Source organism: Diospyros lotus, chromosome 9 (genome assembly GCF_014633365.1).
Source record: "Diospyros lotus cultivar Yz01 chromosome 9, ASM1463336v1, whole genome shotgun sequence".
NCBI classification, from domain to species: Eukaryota; Viridiplantae; Streptophyta; class Magnoliopsida; order Ericales; family Ebenaceae; genus Diospyros; species Diospyros lotus.
Window position 1 is genome coordinate 3647906 of NC_068346.1, and position 21842 is coordinate 3669747.

Sequence of the window (21842 nt, forward strand, 5' to 3'; positions counted from 1 at the left end):
AGTTTTTGACGAGTCATTTGTTATATTTAAATAGAACTAAAAATGAAAAAGATAATATAAATCTTGAACTTAATAGATTATGATAAGCTTAAATCTCTTTTTATGTCATTTTTAATATTTGTTTTGAGAGTTGAACTCACACAACAAAAATTATTTATTTGATAAGAGAATGAACAAAATTATAAAAACAAATAAACAAACGACGATAAAAAAGCTGTCTTTCATAAAGAAACCTTCAAGTCAAAAATGCCTATACGTAGGAAAGTTTTTTGAAAACCCTTTTTTCAATTTAAAGAGAAAATACTTATATCGATCGAGAAACAAACTAGATTCTTTTATTGATATAGTTAGTAATTTATTTTTTAGATAATTAAAATAAAATCAAAGACCGATTACATACTTCATTCATTGGGTGACCAACTCGGCCTGACCCTCAATTCATGGTGGATAGTTACTTAGACACCCCATGCATCCCTCAATTTTTAAGTTTACCCTTCGAAAGAACAGGAAAAATAAAAATTAGGCATTTGACTTGAGTTGAGGAGAATTTGGTAATTTGACACTGGCAGGGAAAGGGACAGATCATCAATCGAAGGAGGGAGGGAGGGAGGGAGCCAGTCAAAGGTGCACCAACTTGTTTGGACCCGTTTCAAATTACAGGCGTTGCTCTCCATCTGCCCACGCCATCTGATCATCGACACGTGGCTCGCTGCCCTGCCCCAACCTAAATTATCCGGATATAAGCGGCAAACTGACCCTTCCTTGTGTCTTTCATTTCTTCTTCTATTATTATATATATATATATATATATTATTTTATTATTAGTATTCTAATGCCTCTTGTCTTTTTTGTTTTATTTTATAGCACATTATTAACCTCTTATAATAAGACACCAACCTCGTTAATGTATGTGAAAGTAAAGTATAGATGACTTACAGTTAAAAGTCTAAGGTGTGAATCTAATTATATATTTATGTAAAATTATTTGACCGTCATTGTCTATCACAAATCCTACCATTCGACTCATGATAAATTTGTTTGTATACTTAGACTAAATCAAAGTAATTCGTGATTTTTAGAGAAAATAAAATAATTCGGGCAAAAAATGATTGATAATCAAGAACTTCTTAAGCTTTTTATGTAAACAAAAAAAATATAATCTCCCTTTTTATAAGTGTGTTTTTCACATGATAAATAATTTTTTATAAATTAACATAATACACATAAATTTATAATATTTATATTTAACATTAATAATAAATTTACATATTATTATTAAATTTTAATAAATTATTATAAATGTGTGCGTGCCATGTTAATTTAGAGTTCTACTACAAGGTCAGAAAGTCTCACCGAGAGACTTACAAAATAGGGTTTGAAAAAACAAAAATACCCTCGTCCCCAATACAAATTTGCAAAGATGCCATTGCACAGCCTAGCCTCTCTTATCTCTCCCTTTTTCTATGGCCGCGCAATTGCTGACTGCCGCGCTTTGCCACCAACATCATTGCCTCACCGCATTAACCGTCGCTGGATGTAGCGATGGTTGGCGAGGCGTGACGGTCGTGCGATCATGGGAGAAGGGAGGTAAAGACTGCACACAGCCATGGGAGAAGGGAGATAAGAGAGAAGCGAAGGCTGGGCAAGGGCATTTGGGTTTTTTTAACTCCATTTGATAAGCCCGTTTGTAAGCACGTCGGACAATGTAAAATAATTTGTCAATTTATAAGAATTATTTGTTAAGCTTTCTATGAACATATATTTCCTTTTTGAGCATATATACAATAAACATATAGTACACTATCTTAGCTAGAGATAGCGATTTGTATTATTTTTATGTAAATTAAAAATAAACAAATTTAAATAAAGAGTCATTTTGGATGACAATCAACACTCGTAATAATTTAAATATTGTGTTTGCTTATATATATATATAATATTGTTAAAACCTCTTAGTATAAAAACAAACCCTTAAGCTAATTGTATACATTTTACTCATTTGGGAATTATTTAATTGAATTAGACCTTTCTGCTTAAAAAGAATAATTATCTTGCAAAATATATTTAAAAAATAAACTATAAGAATTGAAAATATTAAAAAATTGAAAAAAGAAATAGAGGGTTTATAAAATGGCCCAAGGGATTTGTGGGAAATGAAAGGATAAGGGTGAACAATATTTCGATTAAATTAAAATTACTAATTTGATTCAATTCAAGTCATAAGTTGATTAAGATAATTTCAGTTATTTCGATTTAGTTTGATTTTTATATTTAAAAAAATTAAAATAATTAAACTAACTAAAATATTAAAAATGACATCATTTTTGTATTTTGCTATTTTGATTTTTTTTATTTTGTTGATTGGTTTTATTTTTTTAATTTTTTTCGATTTAAGAACCTATTCAATTGGTTCAATTGGATTTTTTTATACAAATTTAGTTGAGCAATTTCAAATCAACCGAATACCCACATCTATTGAAAGAAGTAAATGAAATCACCAGACATACCTTCCTTTTCCTGTGAGAACATCAATAAGGCTACTTTTATTTTTTTTTATTTTTTTCAGAAAACAAAGCACAAGTAACCATACCCACATGACAAGGGCTTCGTTTTGATGGGCCCTGATAGTGCCAAAAAAAGGGGCAAGGTTGTCACATGAGTTTTTCTCTCCAGCAATTTAACTTTTCATCATTGTCAATACCCTAAACAATGCCCATTAGTTGCCCTTCAATGGGGACCACCCTCTCTTATCTTTTTCTTTTGGCACACTGGGAGGGGTTGCTGCCAATCTTAATCTAGCAGCAGCAGCAGCTGCAGTAGGAGTTGTCAACCAGTGAATGTCACACACAAAAACTGGGTATTGGGCATATGATTGCTTCACTCTTTCCCAGTTGTTAAAATGATTATTGCTCAGTCCACTGAATATCTATACTTATATATGTGTGTGTGTGTGTCGATGTGGAGGCATATGATCCTCTGAAGAGTTGTCTCTAGCGCAGGAATCTTATAGAACAAAATCATTCATGACATATATATACACTGAAAGAAATGCAGACAAATGATTCAATTTCATATGGCAACCATGAATAAATAACATACCTGAATGGGCTGGTCAATTTACTTACTTTGTATTGACATTTAAAATTATTTTATATAATGTGAAAGGGATTTTGTATAATATAAAAGATGTATTTATTACATAATTTTTTTATAATACCTCCTTTTATTTTCCTATCACACAATATATCATTCAAACTATACAAAATACCTTTATATATTACCATTGGTTCTAAGAATGAGTGACTGCCCTTCTCCGACCTTTACTGGCCAACTTGAAAACATACAACTAATATATTCCACTTATTGAGAAAGGTTCTATAATAAGTTCGTGACCCTTAGATGTCAAAAGCATTTTAGAAGGGGGGGGAGGGGGGTTAGAGACGATGGGTTTGGTCTATAAATTTTTCTTCCCTTCGATGCATTTCCCTTAAAGGATCAAGGGAGAAAGTGCATCAAGCTCTTCACAAGGGTTAACTTTTTTCTTTTTTCAAGGATCTCAGATGAGGGACTCTAAGGAGAGTTGTCGTCTCCAACTACTGCCCATATATGATACCCATAACTACCATAAAATTTCCCTCATCTTTGTTATCTTGACCTCTTTTGTTAGTAAACTATTCAGCAACTTCAGAGTAACATAACAAAAACTATTCAGCAACTTCAGAGTAACATGAACCCATCATTCTTGGGCATTCCAAAACAACGTTCTAAAGCTAGAATATAAAGCTCACAAAATAGCTACAACAAAATTTAAACAAAATGTAAAACGATTAGGCATATGCTCATGGGCTAAGGAAGTAAACAAGGGTGGGTGAATTGATGGGAGGTCAGATGAATTAATGGAGGGTTAAAAGAGTTCTGAATTAGGTTGATTGGTTGGAGGACTTGATGGGGGTGGAAGGGTTGATGGCAATTTGTCACCTCTTTAATGTTCCAATTGAAACATAAACTAGTTGGGTCTTTAAGCAAAATTGAAGTAATAAAGGGCAACACACGAGGCCTAATTTTCAGGGGGGTCAAAGAAAATTATTTTTATACACAATCCGATCCTTACTTTACAAAGAGACCATAATCATTACTTGTATCCGTGACCTTAAAAGAAAAAAAAAAATCACCAAACATGAGGTTTACCAAGTATAGAAATTGGCTGACACCTTCTCTTCAATATTCTCTTTTAGTGCCACAGGTATGATTGGACCCATGCCCTTCGTTGTTAAGTGCACTATGGAGTATCACGCCATGTCTCGGGCACTACTAGTTTAGACAAAACATGCAAGTTGTAAGTGCCCTAGAAGTCATTCAAACATCTAATTTGCCATAAGAGTTCAATTAACAAACAAATCAAAATAGGGTCACTTCTATGGATTCTCTTCAGTATTTACATGAGCATTAGAGAGTCCAGAATCAATTTAAAATGAGTAATGAAATTACTATGTATGCATAGGGATGAGAGGAGAATGCAATGGAAGTTACAGTATAATATGTACCCCGTGCCTGTTTATTTCTCATGACAGAAAAAAGTGAGCCAAAAAGAAAAGAAGGTGATACACCAACCACTCCCTTCAATTATTAAAGGCCAAGGCTTTGATTCTGAGTCTCTGATCAGACTGACCTTTCTAGTTTCTGAAAAGATATTCAGGTATATGTTTAAGCACTGAGTCTCTCCAAGCACTCTCTCTATATTCATTCATGTCCTCAAGAAGGTTAGGCAGTTTGAAGAAACCAGGTAACATGGGTCGTTGGCCATTCTGCTTTAATTATTAAGGCTGTTTCAGATTGATTAACTCAAAAGGTTGATGTGAGGGTTGTTCAATGGACTCTTGACTTCGAGAAAGTTGATTCAATATGGTTTAGGTCCTATGTCCTCCATCTCTTGTTGATTTGGCATTCCTATCAGTAACCATAAATAGTTGGGGGAGCTCCAATAAATGACAATATCAGTTCATCTACCACTTTAGTGATCCACCTGTGAATTGTATTAGGGCCCAGGTAAAGCAGACTCATCAAAGTTTTTAGAAACATTTGATAAGCCTCATCCAGGATCACTATAAAGATCTTGTTGAAGATAAGCCTCATCTTTTAAGGACATTTTTAGTGGGACAAGTAAATCATTTGAAAAATTATGAAATCTCTCCTCCCAGTCAAATTAGCCTGAAAATGCTCAAACTTGTTTGATGTCAATGCCACTGCGAGGCCTCAATCTTAAACCGCAATACCCTAATCATGATGCATTAATACCAAACTACCAGAATTAACCTAAGAACTTCGCCAACAGAGGTTCATTATGTGACAACTTCACTTCTTATGACAAACTTTAATAATTAAGTATTCTAAAGAAAACATTAGTAAGATGCTTGTTTGCCTAACATAATTTCTTTGTGTTATATACTGTACAGGTGTTGCATTGATATTCACATGCATCTCTTCTGCAGGTAAATATAAGACAAGCTATCCCTTAAATTAGACATTCAAGGTAAATATTCTAAGAGGCCTATACACAACTGAATAAATTAAGGCAACGAAAACAACCATGTGTATACTCTTGTATTCACACCTAGACAAACGGGGAAGTCAACTGGAGCCTTATTACAGGCCACACAAAGGAAAGCACACCTATTGAAATAGTTTTACAAAACAATATATTAAACAAACTGAAAGTTCATTACTTAATCATTAGCAGAATCAATTACTGAACCTAGGGGGATGAAGGTTTGTGATTATTGTTGTTGTTGTATCAGCAGAATCAATTGATTATCTCTAAAATGGACAAGTGAATCATGCAAGAAATTGCTATGAAAGCTATAATACATGCTTCACCCATGTTTAGTCCTCATTTAGTCATTTTTATGTCAGGAAAAAAGTTAACCAAAAAGAAGAATGGACTAGGGTATAGTGGTAGACCAACCTTTTCTTTTATAATTAAAGAATGGGGTTCAATATATATACCCATGAGCACAAGCGAACTTTCCAGCTTCTGAAAATGACTTTAAAAATATGGCTTAATTCAATGAATATATACATATATACACATCATTAGCAAACTCTTACACATCTGTGGGCTGTAGAAGGAAATGACGCACCAAGTGTACAGTTATGGGTTGTTTTGGCATTTGAGCTTACAAGGTTATGCCGACTAAAAGCTAATAGTACCATCAGCCATCAGGATGACCCTATATGTTGGCTCTGACCTTGAGAATTAGAGTTGATTCATAATAAAGCAAAGCGTCATTATTGGTCTAGGCTCTGTGCATGTCTTCCTCCATATTATTGGCTTAAATTAAGAGCATACATATCAATAATTAACAAATTTCAGGGATCGACACTTCTTGTAACATGGCATTATTGCAATAGGATACCAGCAACAAATTGCAGAGTGACATGGCAAGTGGACTCCTGGGTGGATCCAGCAGAAGCCCATCAAGATGATGCAACAAATGCATCATGATGAGACAGGAATGAAATATTGGAGAAATATCTAGGATCATTTGAGGACACAGATATATTAGGTTATTTTAGGCCACTAGAAAAAAAGAATAAATTTATGTATCCATTCCTGCAGATCCTACATGGCTGCCAAGGGATTGTCACCACAAAATGATGCAGTGCGAGGTGAAGAGACAGCAAAAAAGTGCAGAATTAGAGCTAAAAACAGTGTAAGTTCAAAACTGAAACAATAATATTGATTTAGTTTTAAGAAAAACTCAAATGTTGAAGTAGAAAATAAGGCTGTCTACAGCGTCTTAAAAAGACTGTTTATGCTAAGGTTACAGCAGTCATAAATCCTAACAGTTACAAAGGAAGTCTTCTAATCTCAGCCATCCATCTATATTTAAAAAGTCACACAACTACTTATTAAAGCTAATAATATAAATACTAACCATAAGCTAAACAAAAACTGTCAGATATAAGCATACGGGACAACACACAGGCAGGCTACCTTCAATTTCACGAGAACTTTTTAGTACCTGCTCTTTGATCTTGCACAAACCAAAAAGTCCAAGAGGTTTAGCAATATTTTATATTAATCTGTTTTTATCAGAGGGCCAAATCCAGAAGAAGGGGAGGATGATTCTTAAATTCCCGTGAAATGAAAATTTGAAAAAAGAGTCTTAACTTGTGTTCTCTTGTTAATAAAACTACATAAATGATTGGGCGAGAGCTTGAGGTCTGAACTTGAATTATAAGGAGAAAACAACTAAATTCTTCAATCTACTATCCTGACCTGTAGATCATGAGAATTGGTGGTAGTTCTGTTCCGCTCAAAACATACATTTATAACTTGATTGGCCTTTCAGGCATGAAATCAATCTGTTCCAAATTTCATGATTTGCAAACTAGTGGATGTTCCATTCTAATCAAATATATGTATAGGAAAAGACAAGGGCCATATTAGCACTGAAGATTAGGCTCATTCTCAACTGGAATGCTTTGTATATATGTGAAAAATAATGGAATGCTTTGTATGGAAATTTCCCTATACATATATTTGATTAGGGCCATTCTCAACTGGAAAAGATTCTCAACTATATGGAAAAATGGGCCCATTCTCAACTGGTTAGGAAAAGACAAGGCCCATATGTGAAATGGGCCTATACATACAAAGCATTCTCAACTGGTTTTAAGTGAATAGGTTGATTCTATATATGTGAAAAATAATAGGAGAATCAATTGTTCAAATGATTTGAAGAAAGATCCATTTATATACCTTGGATCAATTGTTCAAAAAAGAATTGGAGATTATGGAAATCTTACTCAGAGAATCAAGCTAGGAAGGTTAAAATGTAAACATGTGGTCAGCATTTTATCCAATCGTAAAATCCCTTTAAGACTGAAATGGAAGTTTTATCAAATGGCTATAAAACCATATTTGTTAATGTTGGGCAGTTAAATACCAACAACACACGCAGAATATGAATGTAACTAAGAGGATATTATGATGGATGTATGGTCATACAAGAAATGGTATCATAGGTAATAAGGTTGGAGTGGCATCTATTGGATAAGATGCCAAAGATGAAAATAAGATGGTTTGGACATGCCAAAGGTGCAATTAAGATATGAAGTCCTTACAAAGATATGGCCATGAATAGAGATGGCTAAAGGTCTAGAATTCATGTAATTGACCCCACCTCGTGGAATTAAAGCCTGTGATTGTTGATGTTGTTGTAACCTAAAATGGAGAAAAGTTCTGCTTATCAAATATAATCCACTTGCTACCTCCAAATATCTTGTAGAAAAATACAATTTAAAAAACATAACATGTAAAAGGTAATATAAATTACAAACAAATGCTAGTGTATAGTTTAGAGCCAAAACTTAAAAAAAAATAAAAAAATCTGAATAAGCTTTGACAATGTAAAACAAGTATTCTATGATGTTTACTGCTGCATGAATTACAGCTCAGTACCTGGGTTGCAAATGAGTGGGGCATTAAGATTGGTGCATATTGGTGCCGGTTAAATTATAGACAACTCACCCAATCTCCATTACATGCTCAAAATTCTTATACCAGGTAATGACTTTTGGAAGGCAGCAAAGCATCCACGTATAATATGAATCACGGATGTGCACTTTTGAGAGATAAGCATCTCAAGCAACAGGAATTTTGGGTTCGCCTAAATTCACAAAGGCCTGTGCACGAGCCATTCGTGCCATTGCCGCATTCCAAGACACAAGGTGATTCATGAAGGTATCGATGTACTTCCCTCTGTCGTTCTGCTCCAAAATGGTTTAGGGAAATAAGAGAAGATTTATTGTGAGAAGAAAGAAGTAGAGGAAGAGCAATAATGTACCTTATAATCCAAATAATAAGCATGCTGCAAAATAAAAATAAAAAAAGGAGAGACTTAGTCAAATCTTGTATTTAAATCAGTCTTTTTAGAGAGAGAGAGAGAGAGAGAGAGAGAGATTCTTACCTCCCACATATCCAAACAGATAATGGGCTGCCCAAGAATTGATAAATGCAATTGTCAATAGGACTCAATACATGTATATCATTAACATAAAAGTGGAAAATTGATACAACAAAAGTGGAATTCGCTTACAATATCATCCCACACAAGGGGACTGACTGCATTTGATGTTTTAACCACTTCAAGTCGCCTATCATTTCTCTTCACTAAGAAGATGGAAGCAGAACATATAGTAATTAGAGTGGAAACATGTTATAAATTAGTCAAATTGGAATACCATTCATTCTGACATCCAGAAAAGCAAACTTCCTTTTATTTCTAAGAATAGAGCTAAGTTAGTCACCAGAAGCACTGAAACACTAGGTTTTCCACACATAATAGGAGTTACATGAGACTGGACTTACATACAACCCAAACCCAGCCAGAGCCAAACAATGTTAGGCCTGCTTCTACGAACTTCTCCTTGAAATTAGTATAAGAACCAAAATCCTTTTCAATCTGCTGAAGTAGACCCAAGGTTGGCATGTTTCCACCTCCTGGTTGCATAGATTCCCAAAAGAAGTCATGATTCCAAACCTGGAAAAGCTAGTGATGAGTTCACTCAAAATAGCAAGTTGTTGATTTGGCTCACTTGAATAGCAACAATTTTTCTACAGATGCCATGAAAGGCAAGTTAAGACTGATATGATCAAAACAAGGAAGAAAGCAAACAAAACTCTCCTAAAAAATTAGACCTCACTTGTAAAGGAAATCAAAATACACTTGCCCAGTAGATGACTTTTTCCACCACCTCAATTAATTGATTATTAATTACTTAAACAATTTATCTACATATAACTTTAGAAGACATGGCTGGTGCATGGGGGAAGGGACCATAGAAGAATGTCAATTAATTTATAGAAGAAGATGGAATCAGGTGAAATCTCATAGCCCGAGAGGGTGCATCCCAACACCCAATCCTTTATGGCATAAGTTGGCCACCAGGTGAGGTTGGCCACATGAATTCTAGCTCTCTACCCATGGAAATATCCACATCACATATCTAAATTTTTTTATAAAGATCTGATGAATTTTATGCTGGTTTTCAACTACCTAACACAATCCTTCTTTAATCCAACTAACTTTAACACTAGAAATATTGAAGGATTACTCAATACAAGGGTGGAGAAAAAAAAAAGAATGGTATGAATAAATAGGAATAAGTTAATTTTATATCCACAATAAAGTAGATTTGATTTATGTCACATTGTATCTTCAGATATTTGGTAGATTAATTATAGTTAAATTCTAGCTATTAAATTTCTAGTAGGATTATGGTTTTCTCTGTACAAATAGGAGGAGAACTATCAAAAGAAATACTCATGTTTTGATTGATATTGGATATACAGAATTGGAATTTTCTCCTGGTAGTTGTGCTCTCTCTCATCTCTTCTGTTTTGTTCTTCTTCTTGCCTCCTATCTCTTTGCTCTCTTGAATTTCTCATCCTCCTTCCTCCTCTTCTCTTGTTCTATCTCTCATCCCTTGGTGAACTTTTCTTCTTATATTTGTTATTATGCAATTTCCTCGTGTGCCTGTTTATCTCATTTGTTTGCCTCTTCATTTGATGTGTGCCATGAGGTTGCATGTTGAAAGAGGCATTAGAGAGCTTTCATATAGATTGTTGGACCCATTGCACAATAAACTTAACTTTTTGGTACTAATGGTGATCCAAACACTCCAAAAACATAGACATGCAAAAGAAACTTGCAACTACTCCTTGTTTGGGGCAAATAAAATAAAAATGAAATTCTAACTACAACAAAAATAGTTGATTCCATTTTGCAAGCTAGCAAATGTCTTTTTATCTTCAGAGATCAATCTCTAAGGGCCCATTTGATAGAGTGTTCATTTTTTTATTTCTATTTCCAGTTTCATTATTTTAATAACAGAAACAGAAAATGGTGTATGGTTGTTTGTTTTGTTTTGAGAAATTTTCAAAAAGAAAAAAGAAAACAAGAAAAAGTGTTTCATTTTTTTCCTCACCTAACCTGCCCATTACTGGCAACAACAGTTTCTAGACCTCCCAGGAGTTGCTGGCAGGACTCAAGTTGATGTTGATTGCCAATGACAAGAAGGGTATGGGATGAGATAGAAAACAAAAACTACAAAAAGAAAAATCAAAAGACAAAAATGAAAAAGAACCATAGTTATCAAATGACATGCTAAGTTTTCACTTTTTCTAAATTAAAACAAAAACAAAACACAAAGAAATGAAAACAAAAACTGAAAAATAAAACTCAAATCTCTATCAAACGGCTCCTAAACCACTACCCAAGTTCCAAGTTGATTATGAAGAATACCATTTACTAAGACATTGAAATAAGAAACATATTTATACTTTGGATTGACCCAACAGTTGGATATGTGATCAGAAACAGTTAAAGAAACTTAAGATCAATGAAATGCCCAAGCCACTAACAACAAGCAAAGTAAATAATCTAAGATAACTTGATCAAGATCAGAAATAAATGCAATAGACCTGTGCAGCATTATTAAATTCTGGTAAAGGATTCCCATTGTTATAAGCCACTTTGATAAGTTCATCCATGGTGTAGCCATACAGTATGTCATTCCTCCCTAGTTGTTTATTCAAATTGTCCACAAAACCATGGTGATGCTCTCCCCAGTGAAACTCAAGGGTCCTCTGGCTCATATATGGTTCTAGTGCATCCTGCAAATACAAAAAAGTAAAGTGGGCCAAACATTAAATCAACTCTCAATTCATGGAAAAGCTACTTTTGATCAAATAGCATGGAGATTTGAAGTACTGAATTAAAAACCAAATAAAGTCTATATGAAGGTTAGAAGCATAACAGATTTGGAAACCCATTCCAACTTTCAACAAATTTCCTTGGAATGCTTAGCAGCTTGAATGGCCAAAAAACTGCTTTCGATTTATTAAGGCACTTTAGATGTAAAAAATAGCTAAAGGAGGAGAAAATGGAAGGCAAAAGATGGATAAAGTTTGTTTTATCAATTTTTGGAACAGCATCTCTAGTTGGTAAAGAAATCTTGAGATCCATTAGAGTTCAAGGTTAAGCAGTCTAGGCAAACATACAGAGCACTCACCTGTATATCAGGAAAAAAATAAGGGCAAAACCATTGAACCAAATAATTGCAATGACATGCTCATATCCAATGTAAACATAAACTTAATTGAAAAAAAAGAAAGAAAAGGAAAATAGCTTCCAGAAAGGCTTCAAGAAGTTTAAGTTCTAAATCTAATAGTCAAAGGAATCCTAAGAAAATAGACAAGATTAAGTCTCTTTCAAACTTTGATAAGGCCATAGCTTGAGATCTGCTGCTTAACAAGTTCTCCACAAGTTGCTATAGTGAATGAAATAAATATTGCAGTGCCAGTGCATTCATGTGCTCGGTGTGTGTGTGTGTGTTTGTGTTGTGTGTTCAGCAGAAATTAAGTCAGACATTTAGGAAAATAAATATTCACTTACAAGTTTATAGGGTGGCTTTTGCAGGCCATAGTAGGCAAGAACTTTAGCTGTCCTTTGTTTCCTATGTTGCTCAGTCTGGTGCTGAGGAACAATGTAGTAAAAGAGACTAGTCAGACATGAATTGCAGGATAAATCTTATCAGAAAGACTTTAACAATGAAAACATAGATAAGTTACTAGTTGTAGAGAGTGACCACTTAAATGATAGTCCAGTTCCCTAAAACTTTCAGTTATTCAGGTAAGGTAAAAAAAATGCGTATAAATTTTCATGAGAGCGCAATCAATTCAATGCTACGAAAAATCCGACATTATGTAGTTGTGAAGTCACCGTAGTAATCATCATCAGTCACTTGCTAGAACTCTCTTGTGAACTTGTGGTCTCTAACCACAACTATTTCAATTTGACTAGCAATTCCATAACTCATCAACTGGTTATGCCGGACCACAGGATCTATAAGGTCTTCTAGTCTAATTCAACGCCACAAAACTACTATTACCTTCCAATTTATCACAAACTAGCGCAGTTACTGACAGCCCATATCGGTTGCCACAAAGAAAGCAAGCTTTATCTCTTCATGAATCAATGAACTGCTTTCAGGTCTCTCTCTCTCTCATCTCCCATGCAAAAATGCATATCGGGTTGGAAAACGATTTACACTAAGAAACGAAGCAGAGTATCAAGATCCTTCAACGTCACAAACAGAATAAAAGAAACATACACGGAAAGGAAGCTTGGGGCTCCTCAACAACTTGGACGCGTCCGCAGAGACAGGAAGATGCGAGCTTGTAATGGAAAGATTATTACACGACGATGGCCACCCCATTTCAGTTATACTTATTCCTTGCAACTACAAAATAACATCACTGCAAATCAAACCCGTTTTAGAACCCCATTCAATGAAATAAGAACAATAAACAAAAGAAATGCTCTTCGTTTCTTTTCGACTAGGCATTGCAACAAACAGTTGGTCTACTTCAACGGAAAAGGATTATATATACGCGTACACTATCCTGTAGGAACAACTTGCTTCTCTCTCAGTCTTTCTCAACTGGGTTCTTGTCGATGTGTATGAATAGCGTTATGTTCCGGAGATGGGGATCTTTGCTTTCCCGCTCTGGACTGGAGGAGGGACAGGAAGCAAGTGAAACTTCACCCTGCTCTATCTTCTGCTTTTACCACATATAAGACGGTGATCAGTGAAATTGGGCCTGGGCCTGGGCCTGTTTGGGAGGGCCCCAGCCCACTACAGCTTCCTATTCTGATTTCTAGCCCAATGGGCCACATCTTAAGATTGAACTTGAACAATGATTTCTGATCATCTCAGCTTCATGAGCCCAGAAGGAAAGGGACAGATTTTTTGTTTGTTTTCAAAATTTTAAGAAAAATACAAAAATTGTCGAGTCGACTAGAACCATGTGTAAATACGAACCTCTCGTGATTTTTACAAAGTGAAGAGTCTTATGCATCAAATACGCTTTTTATCCCAATATCGGAACGAATGAATTTTACAAAATGCTATGTTGAATGAAAAACATTATGTAATTTTAAAACTCGAATCTTATGAAATTTAATTACATTAAATTAAATTCCACCTCCCTCTTTCTTAAACATAAAGATAAATTTTATCCATGAATAAAAATACTCTATCTCTCGACATCTCTCCCTCCACCAAGTTTTCATGGAGAATTACAAGTCAAATTCTTTTGAATTAATTTTATTCTAACTATTTATTTTATTTATGTTTTGTACAAATGAATTTCAAATTTTGAGATTTACTCATTCTAATTATAGTCTTAAATTAATTTTATACGATAGAATTAAAACTTAGTATGTTGTTATACTGTTTGAATTCCCACTTTTAAGATACAAATGTCACATTAAAGCCCATAATTTAGGGTCAATCAATATGACTTAGTTGGGATTTAACCCCTTTGTGTGTGGGATGACACACATGAAATGACATGATATGCCAAGTGAGTGTGACTCCAACTTACCCTTTACCTTATCCTTTAAAAGGATAAGATAATATTGTTTACACATTGTATTTTAATACTATATTTATAATTTGTAAAATTATAATTACTTTTTAAATAATTAATAATATTTTTATAAAATAATTGATTACTTTTAAAAAATTATAAACATATTTCCATAATAAAATATTTATTTTTAAAAACTATAAATACTTTTTATACTTAACAAAAATATTTATAATCCTATAAATATTAAAACACTATGTAGAAATAGCATTACCCAATGCTAATGCTTAGCAATAGTTTATTATTTCGGTTAATTTCAATAATCCCAATTTAATTGGTTTTTTAAATTTCAATTCAGTTCAATTTTATTATATACAAATTCAGTGAATTCAATATTTTTTATTTTCAAATTATTTAAAAATGACTAATTTAAGCAAAGGTGAGAGGAAAAATATTATTAAATAATGGTAGTTAAATGGTAGGACCTGAAAAATGCTTTGATTGGACTTCCTACTGTGACAACCAGCATGTAGGCAAGCAGCCACGTGACATTGACTCCCACCTAAAATGGCTCACTGGACATTAAGCATTATCCACCCTGACACGGACTCTGCTTTATATAGATATATATATGTATGCACATATATTGTTCTCTTTCACTAAACACTTGCTGGAAGATGGTACCTCTTTGCAAGTACCTCCTCCTCATCCTTCTTCCAATTCTCTCATTTTCTGTGGACACTTCCATTGAAAACTTCTTCACTGTCACTTCACCAATGGCATTTACATTTGGTTATCCATAGCAATCTCTTGTCATGGCTAGCATGGAGCAGAGTGCAAACCTACATATTTCTAGTTTATATCATTAGCACAATTGGGAAGATCACGAGTTCAAGTTGTAAAAGCAGCAAGAGAAAAGCTACGTGAAAACACACACCTCTCCCCAACACAGAGAGTATGGATCTGGTTAATTATCAAATTATGCTCCTTCGGGTTTCTAATTCTCCCACTATCCTGATTGCTAAGGGCGAGGATCAGGCCTCTATTCAGATTGTTTACATGGCCAAGTCCAAGAACTCAGCAGCCAGCCACATCCAGACACTAGCCTCAGTTCTTGGAAGGTGGGTGAGGGAGTTTCACTTTTGCATCTATTCCTTTCAACAAGAGTGTTTTCTCTTCGTTTCCCTTCCTTTCAAGATTTGCTTTTCATGGTTACCTGCATCAAAAATTTGCCAGGCAAATCAAATGAATCAACAGAAACAAGTCTAATCCAAATCATTTCTATCTTCAACTGTGTTTTAAACATGATAAAGCATTGGCTGACAAGGGTTCTATGATTGCAGTGAAATGGAAGCCAAGAAAGCCATCATATACGACTACACAAGAACCATCAATGGTTTTGCAGCCAAGCTAACAACTGATCAGATCACCGCTCTTCTAAGTAAGCTTCCACAATTGGTTAAGTTAACTTGCCATTTCTGGCTAGCTCAGTTAAGAAATCATAAATCATATGATCAGACAAGTCCAAAACATGATATGCCTAACTGGACTAAGTCATGGCTCCGTATTTGATGCATTAATCATCCTCCACTGGCATGTCAAAAGTTCAGTAAATAGAAACAAAAATAAACTAGATAGGTGTTTCAGCTCATTTTCAGGTTTCAAAAGATCATGGATATTACACATGGCTACAATGCTAACCTAATGTATTTTGCAGAGCAACCTGGAGTGTTGAAGATAGTTCCTAGTGAATTTCAAAATGTTGCAGCTAATGTCTCATCAAGCTCGGTTCCATGAATTCGGTTACTCTCATATGCAAATGACCTAGAATGCTTTGTTGGGTGGAAGTCCACGTGCATAAAGAGCTAACATTTTCTCATGAGTTGTAAGATAGGACGGTCGCAATGCTGTAATTAGGCACTATTGGGTTAGGTTATGAAAATGCAACTACCGTTGATGCATATGCTCATTCTCAATTTCACCAAAGAAATTCACATGCATTTGTGATGGACCGGTTCTTCAGTGAGCAGCTAGTATTCCTTTAGTATCTGGAAGCAAAATTTATTCATCTAAATTTGGCCATTTGGGAATTTTAGCTGACATAACAATTGCTGGAGTGAGTTTATGGAATTTACAACACAGAATGTGCTCTTGTTTTCTAGTCTTTCCTCCCTCTTGCTTCTTCTTATTGGTTTATCACAGTCTGATGCCTCCCAGATACCATCTATTACCCATCTCCATTTTGAGAAATTACAATGACCTTTCCTCCCATTTAAAAAAAAAAAGAGTAAAATGGCCATTTTACCCTTCCAATCTTCGCTCTCCCCTCCCTCTCTATCCTTTCTCACTCTCATTTCGGAGAAAAAAAAATTTGGTTGCCAGTGATGGCTCAATCATTGGTCATCACGTCAAATCACTGGGTATCACTGGGGGAGGGGGAAGAAACCCAAATGAACTTGGGTTGCTAACATGACGGGAGGAACCAAAATTTGACCTGGGTATCATTTGGGGGTTCCTCCATATAAGGAACGTAGAAAAATAGAAATTCGGGGGAAGGGGGGGAGGGGTGGCAAATTGGACAGCCACATCAGAACCGACACAGGCATAAAAAGGAGGAGAAAATAGGAAGCAATATAGAGTTTGCATTTTATAACACAATAAAAAAATTCATCAATGCCTTGGAAATCAATAATCTTCAAGCAGAAAAAGGGGAAATGAGAAAAAGGCAAAGTCAAATAACCATGTTTTCTTGCCTTCTTTCCACATCAGTTAAGTTCGTTCACCCTACTGGAGATCAAAGAGAAAGCAGTATCACTAATGAATCTGGTATGAGTATGAAATTCAAGAAATAGTCTCTCTCTAATATTTTGTAAGAAGGCAGCCATTAACACTGAAATTTTCAGCACATACCAAATGATAGAAATAGTAGAAGAGTTAACACGTAAAGGAGCAGAAGATACACACACACACACACACACATATATATATATATGCTGGATAAGCAAAACATATTTTACCTCAAGGGAACTTCAACTAGAACATAACTAAAAGAACAATTCAATTATTTTTGTGTAAATAAATCCATTAACGGATCTTCTACTGCAATAATGCCGTCTTCTTTCTTCCAACCAAAGCAGCTGGACAGGAAATTGGAGATAAATAACCTGAAACCAGAACATATATTATGAGATTACCAAAGAGTACAAGAATATAACCAATCCTCAATAACACTGATTATTATATTGCAAATATGCCCAGCATTTTCTATCACATAAAGAAAGCAGATCTCTAAACTCTTAAGCTTTTACCCCCTCAACTCATTGTAGGAACAGAATAAAGAAGCTCCCTCGTCCTAAATTCTTTAGTAATCCTTCTTCAAACTAATGCCAAGAAAGAAGAGTTGCCACTGTTGTAAAGTTCCTGTCAAGATAGTGCTCCATTAACCACTTAAAGGATTTACACATATAAAATGAATTCACAACAGTCTCTAAAAGATTTTAACTACCTTTGCCTACCTTTCTGTTAGCATTTTATTGGACATCCAGACAGCATAGTAAAGTCTTCTTAATCAAAATACTTCTACAGCTCAGGAAATTCAGTCATTGAGGTAGAAGGCCTGCTCTGACATTCTAGCCTGATACAACAAATGACTTTTCTTTGTTTCTTCAGGTGCCGCATCCCCTCAGACAACCCTACGCACAAAAAGCAAAGAGTTAACGATTGCCAAAACAAAGAATTAACTCTTTTCAACAAGGACAGAGATAACTCCTATTATGAAACCCTAGTTAACATTTGTCAGATTACATGATATAAATTGTTGGGACTATGTTCTAACAATTTTAAGTGTTTGGAAGAATAGACAATCTAATAATATCCATACTTTTCTTTTATGTTTGTTATTGCACAATTTCTTCAATCCACTTCGTTATTTTGCCTGGTTGACTCTCTGATCCATGCCCCCTTGAATAAGTGTCGGATTATTTGATATACAATGTTTTTTCCCAACAGGTTTTCACCATAATTGGTGATTTAAACCACAATGGCAATAAACCTTAAATTTAAAAACCATTGGTTTTATTATCCTGTATTTGAAAATTGCAAGCTGTTTATGTTTGGCTATTGATGCAAGTACACAAGCAATAAAATCAGAGTCCATCAGAAAATGAAAGCAGACATGAATGTTGAAAGTATGTGCAATGCGTAGAACAATGCTAATGACATACATACTTTCCAGAGCAGCTACAGAACACTACTAGGGTGTTTTGATATCATTTAGAGTGTAATCTTTGCCCAAAGCATAAAAGGAGCACTCAACAAAAGAAAGATACGCAATTATGCGTTGAGTGTCCCTGCCAGGTAATAGTAGAGATCATTCAGGGACACTGTAATCGTGAATAATTTGGATCCAAGGAGGGAGGATGGCATAGGGAACCAAAGAGAAATGCATAATAAAGATAAATAGGAAAATGTAAAAAATTGTAGCTTGACTTTATACCTTAAAAGTGAAGTCTTTCTGTTCAGCAACCTGAATAATTGTCATCCTGCAACTAATGATGAGAATTAGTGCAATTGACATTCAGATGGCTCTCCCAAAACTTTCTTAGTCTTGAACTTCTACATCCAAGCATATGAGCTTCCTATTATATCTCGATCCAGCTAAAACCTGAACTTTTTTGGACTCCTCTTTCCATCATTTGCTCCCTCACCTTTGCAGCATCATCCCAGTTACCATCCTCCAAGTAAACCCTCAACAAGAAGACATAAGCTGCGTCATTTTCAGGAGCCAACTGCAATAACTCCCTAGCAGCCTGTTCACCCAACTCTCTGTCCCCATGTATTCTACATCCAGTAAGCAAGGATCGCCATATTGCAGGCCAAGGTTTAAGTGGCATCTGCTCAATTATATCTTTAGCATCTTGGAGGTATCCATTTCTTGACAACAAATCCACTAAGCAACCATAATTATCTGGCAAAGGTTCCATTCCATAGTCTAAGGTCATTGATTTGAACAGAGCATGACCTTGATCAACAAGACCAGTATGATTGCATGCTGACATTATTGATACAAAAGTGGCTTGGCTAGGCTTTAGATTAGCTAACTTAATTTTCTCAAAGAGTTCCATAGCCTCAACAACCATACCATGATTGGCATACGCCATGATCATAGTATTGCAAAGAACAATATCATTATATTTAGATGAGTGATCAAAAGCAATCCTTGCACTTTCAATGTCCCCATATTTAGCATAGGCATCTATAACTGCACTAGCTACAAATGCATTTGTGTCGTATCCTGTTTTGATAATTAGAGAATGCACAGATTTAGTTTGGTGATGAGATGCATTTACAGCACAGCCATTTAAAATGCTGCCCAGCATAAACTCATCAGGTTCCCCACCAACTTCTTTTAGACAATTTAGAAATTTGATAGCTTCAGAGGGAAATCCTTGGTGTGCTGATGCAGAAATCAAAGTACTCCATAATACCATGTCTGACTTCTCAAGCTCACATAAAAATTTAAAAGCATCAGCTAAAAGGCCAAGTTTGACATATCCTTTAACCAAGGAGCTACAAATGTAACCATGAGAGCTGAAACCATATTTGACTATAATTCCATGAATTTGTCTGCCTACTCGTAGATTTTCAGTCTTAGAACAAGCTTCCAAAGCACAAGAGAAAGTACACTCATTTGCTTCAATTCCTAATCTCCGCAACTGACAGAAAACCTTAAGGGCTTCAGTGTCACAAATCAAATTGTAACCAGAAATTAATTCATTCCAGTTATATATATTTTTAAAATGTACACCATCAAATGCCAAACGTGCCATCTTGATTGCTCCACATCTAGACAGCATATTAATAAGCGAACTTGCAACATGGGCTTCACCATAGAATCCAAACTGGAAAGCAAGCGAAAGGAATTGAAGTCCAAGGTTGAGCTGATGGATGTCACTACATAGCCTAAACAAGATTGAGAAAGTAAGATGATTGGGCTTGATTTTTGTGAGCATGAAATTACTGAACAAGGTTGCAACTTCTCGTGCTTCCACATCTGGCGACAAACCTGCAAATACAGTATTCCATGAGACAGCATCCCTCTTTTGCATTACATTGAAAAGCTTGAACGCTGTACCCTTCTTAGCATTTTTAAAGTACGTATCCATGAGAGCGTTCACCAATGAAGTACTCTGTTCAATCTTACTCTTAACAATTATTCCATGAATTTGTCTTCCAAATTCTAGATCACCCATGGCTAAGCACCCTTTGAGAGCATTAATAAAGGTGATGTTGTCCATAAGCTTCCCATCACGTTTCATCAAAGATAAAGTCCTGATGGCCTCAAAACCAAGGCCGCACTGTACATATCCCCCAACCATAGCATTCCAACAACCCACATCATGATAATCCATATCCTCAAACACCCTCTCGGCTGCTTCAATGATCCCACATTTAGCATATAGGTTCAAGAGTGAACTTCCCACGAACGAGTTGCTCTCCATTCCAACTTTCAGAGCAAAACAGTGCACGCACAAGCTCAACCTATCAACATCATTGCCCATACTAGTACTCGCCTTCAAAACACTGCCAAGAGCAAACTCATTCGGCAACAACCCAGCTCGCGTCATTTCCAGGTACACCTCCAGGGACATCTCAAACTCTCCGTTTCGAACTGCACCCGAGATAATCAGAGTCCAAGAAACAAGATTTCTTTTAGGCATTTCGCCAAACACCTTGAGCCCGTCACTCAAAACCCCACATTCTGAATACATTTTAATCAGATTATTCTGCGAGAAAGTGTCATTTGAAAATCCCCACTTGAAGACACGGCCGTGCACTTGGGTGCCGAGAAGATACGACTTCCAGTTTGTGGCGATAGCAAGAGGTTCGTCTAGTGTAGCCGTGTCTCCGACAGCCAAGTGATGGTGGTAGGATTGGGAGTGGGATTTGGGCCGGTAGATTTGGTATTGGTGCCCGTGCAACGATCGGATAAGGGACAGAGATCGCTTTGACTTCAATGAAAGAGAAATTCCGAAGCTTTTCATAACCTATCTCAAAGATTTTCAAGTACATCTTGAACAACCAAGACTTTCAGGCAGGCATTCATTTGCAGAGCTACAACTCGCCTGCTCAAAGCCCGGGCCCAAGTGGCTGCCTTCTCACTGCCCCTTCGCCAAATCACAACACAACTCCCTTCAAATCTAACATATTAATATATAAATATTATTAAAACTTTTATAATTAAATTTTAAAATAATATTTTTTAAAAAATAAATAGCACCACTTACCTTAATATTTTAGAAAAGGCTATTAGTATACCCATTTTGTACATCTTGAGCTACATAAGGGAGTATTATGACAAAAATACCCCTCATGAGGCGCATATGAGGCGCAAGATATTTTG

General features: G+C 35.4%; 3 protein-coding genes across 7 annotated transcripts; 1 reads left to right on the forward strand and 2 right to left on the reverse strand.

Moving 5' to 3' along the window:
* Nucleotides 1-4051: 4051 nt before the first annotated feature.
* On the reverse strand, nucleotides 4052-13632 carry LOC127810068 (superoxide dismutase [Fe] 3, chloroplastic). 4 transcript variants are annotated; one of them, XR_008025340.1, is made up of 10 exons: nucleotides 13466-13632; nucleotides 13180-13324; nucleotides 12462-12542; nucleotides 11489-11680; nucleotides 9374-9545; nucleotides 9102-9175; nucleotides 8973-8999; nucleotides 8850-8873; nucleotides 8465-8772; nucleotides 4052-4311 (listed from the first exon to the last, which is right to left on the reverse strand). XR_008025340.1 is itself a non-coding variant. In XM_052349303.1 (9 exons), exons 2-9 carry the CDS (start codon nucleotides 13282-13284, stop codon nucleotides 8647-8649), a joined length of 801 nt encoding a protein of 266 aa, XP_052205263.1. In that variant the 5' UTR covers nucleotides 13285-13308; nucleotides 13466-13628; the 3' UTR covers nucleotides 4332-8646. The 4 variants fall into 4 exon arrangements, 2 of the variants coding, with proteins under 2 accessions (XP_052205263.1, XP_052205261.1); XR_008025339.1 differs by having other exon boundaries at nucleotides 4053-4308; XM_052349303.1 differs by lacking the exon at nucleotides 4052-4311 and having other exon boundaries at nucleotides 4332-8772; nucleotides 13180-13308; nucleotides 13466-13628.
* A 1765-nt stretch (nucleotides 13633-15397) lies between these two features.
* On the forward strand, nucleotides 15398-16440 carry LOC127810069 (subtilisin-like protease SBT3.3). The gene is made up of 3 exons (XM_052349304.1): nucleotides 15398-15561; nucleotides 15784-15881; nucleotides 16158-16440. The coding sequence occupies exons 1-3, from the start codon at nucleotides 15398-15400 to the stop codon at nucleotides 16235-16237; spliced, it is 342 nt and encodes a 113-aa protein (XP_052205264.1). The 3' UTR covers nucleotides 16238-16440.
* LOC127810067 (pentatricopeptide repeat-containing protein At3g09040, mitochondrial-like) lies at nucleotides 15511-21605 on the reverse strand. Of its 2 annotated transcripts, XM_052349300.1 has the most exons (6): nucleotides 18936-21605; nucleotides 17956-18132; nucleotides 17749-17860; nucleotides 17458-17604; nucleotides 17181-17227; nucleotides 15530-15656 (listed from the first exon to the last, which is right to left on the reverse strand). In XM_052349300.1, exon 1 carries the CDS (start codon nucleotides 21481-21483, stop codon nucleotides 19081-19083), a length of 2403 nt encoding a protein of 800 aa, XP_052205260.1. In that variant the 5' UTR covers nucleotides 21484-21605; the 3' UTR covers nucleotides 15530-15656; nucleotides 17181-17227; nucleotides 17458-17604; nucleotides 17749-17860; nucleotides 17956-18132; nucleotides 18936-19080. The 2 variants fall into 2 exon arrangements, with proteins under 2 accessions (XP_052205259.1, XP_052205260.1); XM_052349299.1 differs by lacking the exon at nucleotides 17181-17227 and having other exon boundaries at nucleotides 15511-15656.
* Nucleotides 21606-21842: the final 237 nt, after the last annotated feature.

Bases quoted from the DNA above. Each gene is read 5' to 3' on its own strand.
- LOC127810068 (XM_052349303.1), bottom strand. From the start codon at position 13,284: ATGGGGTGGCCATCGTCGTGTAATAATCTTTCCATTACAAGCTCGCAT. The intron at 12,543-13,179 runs GTATGTTTCTTT...ATTGTTCCTCAG, and splicing joins GCCCCAAGCTTCCTTTCCGT to CACCAGACTGAGCAACATAG. The intron at 9,176-9,373 runs GTAAGTCCAGTC...CCATCTTCTTAG, and splicing joins TGGCTGGGTTTGGGTTGTAT to TGAAGAGAAATGATAGGCGA.
- LOC127810069 (XM_052349304.1), top strand. From the start codon at position 15,398: ATGGATCTGGTTAATTATCAAATTATGCTCCTTCGGGTTTCTAATTCT. The intron at 15,562-15,783 runs GTGGGTGAGGGA...CTATGATTGCAG, and splicing joins CTAGCCTCAGTTCTTGGAAG to TGAAATGGAAGCCAAGAAAG. The intron at 15,882-16,157 runs GTAAGCTTCCAC...TGTATTTTGCAG, and splicing joins TCAGATCACCGCTCTTCTAA to AGCAACCTGGAGTGTTGAAG.
- LOC127810067 (XM_052349299.1), bottom strand. From the start codon at position 21,483: ATGAAAAGCTTCGGAATTTCTCTTTCATTGAAGTCAAAGCGATCTCTG.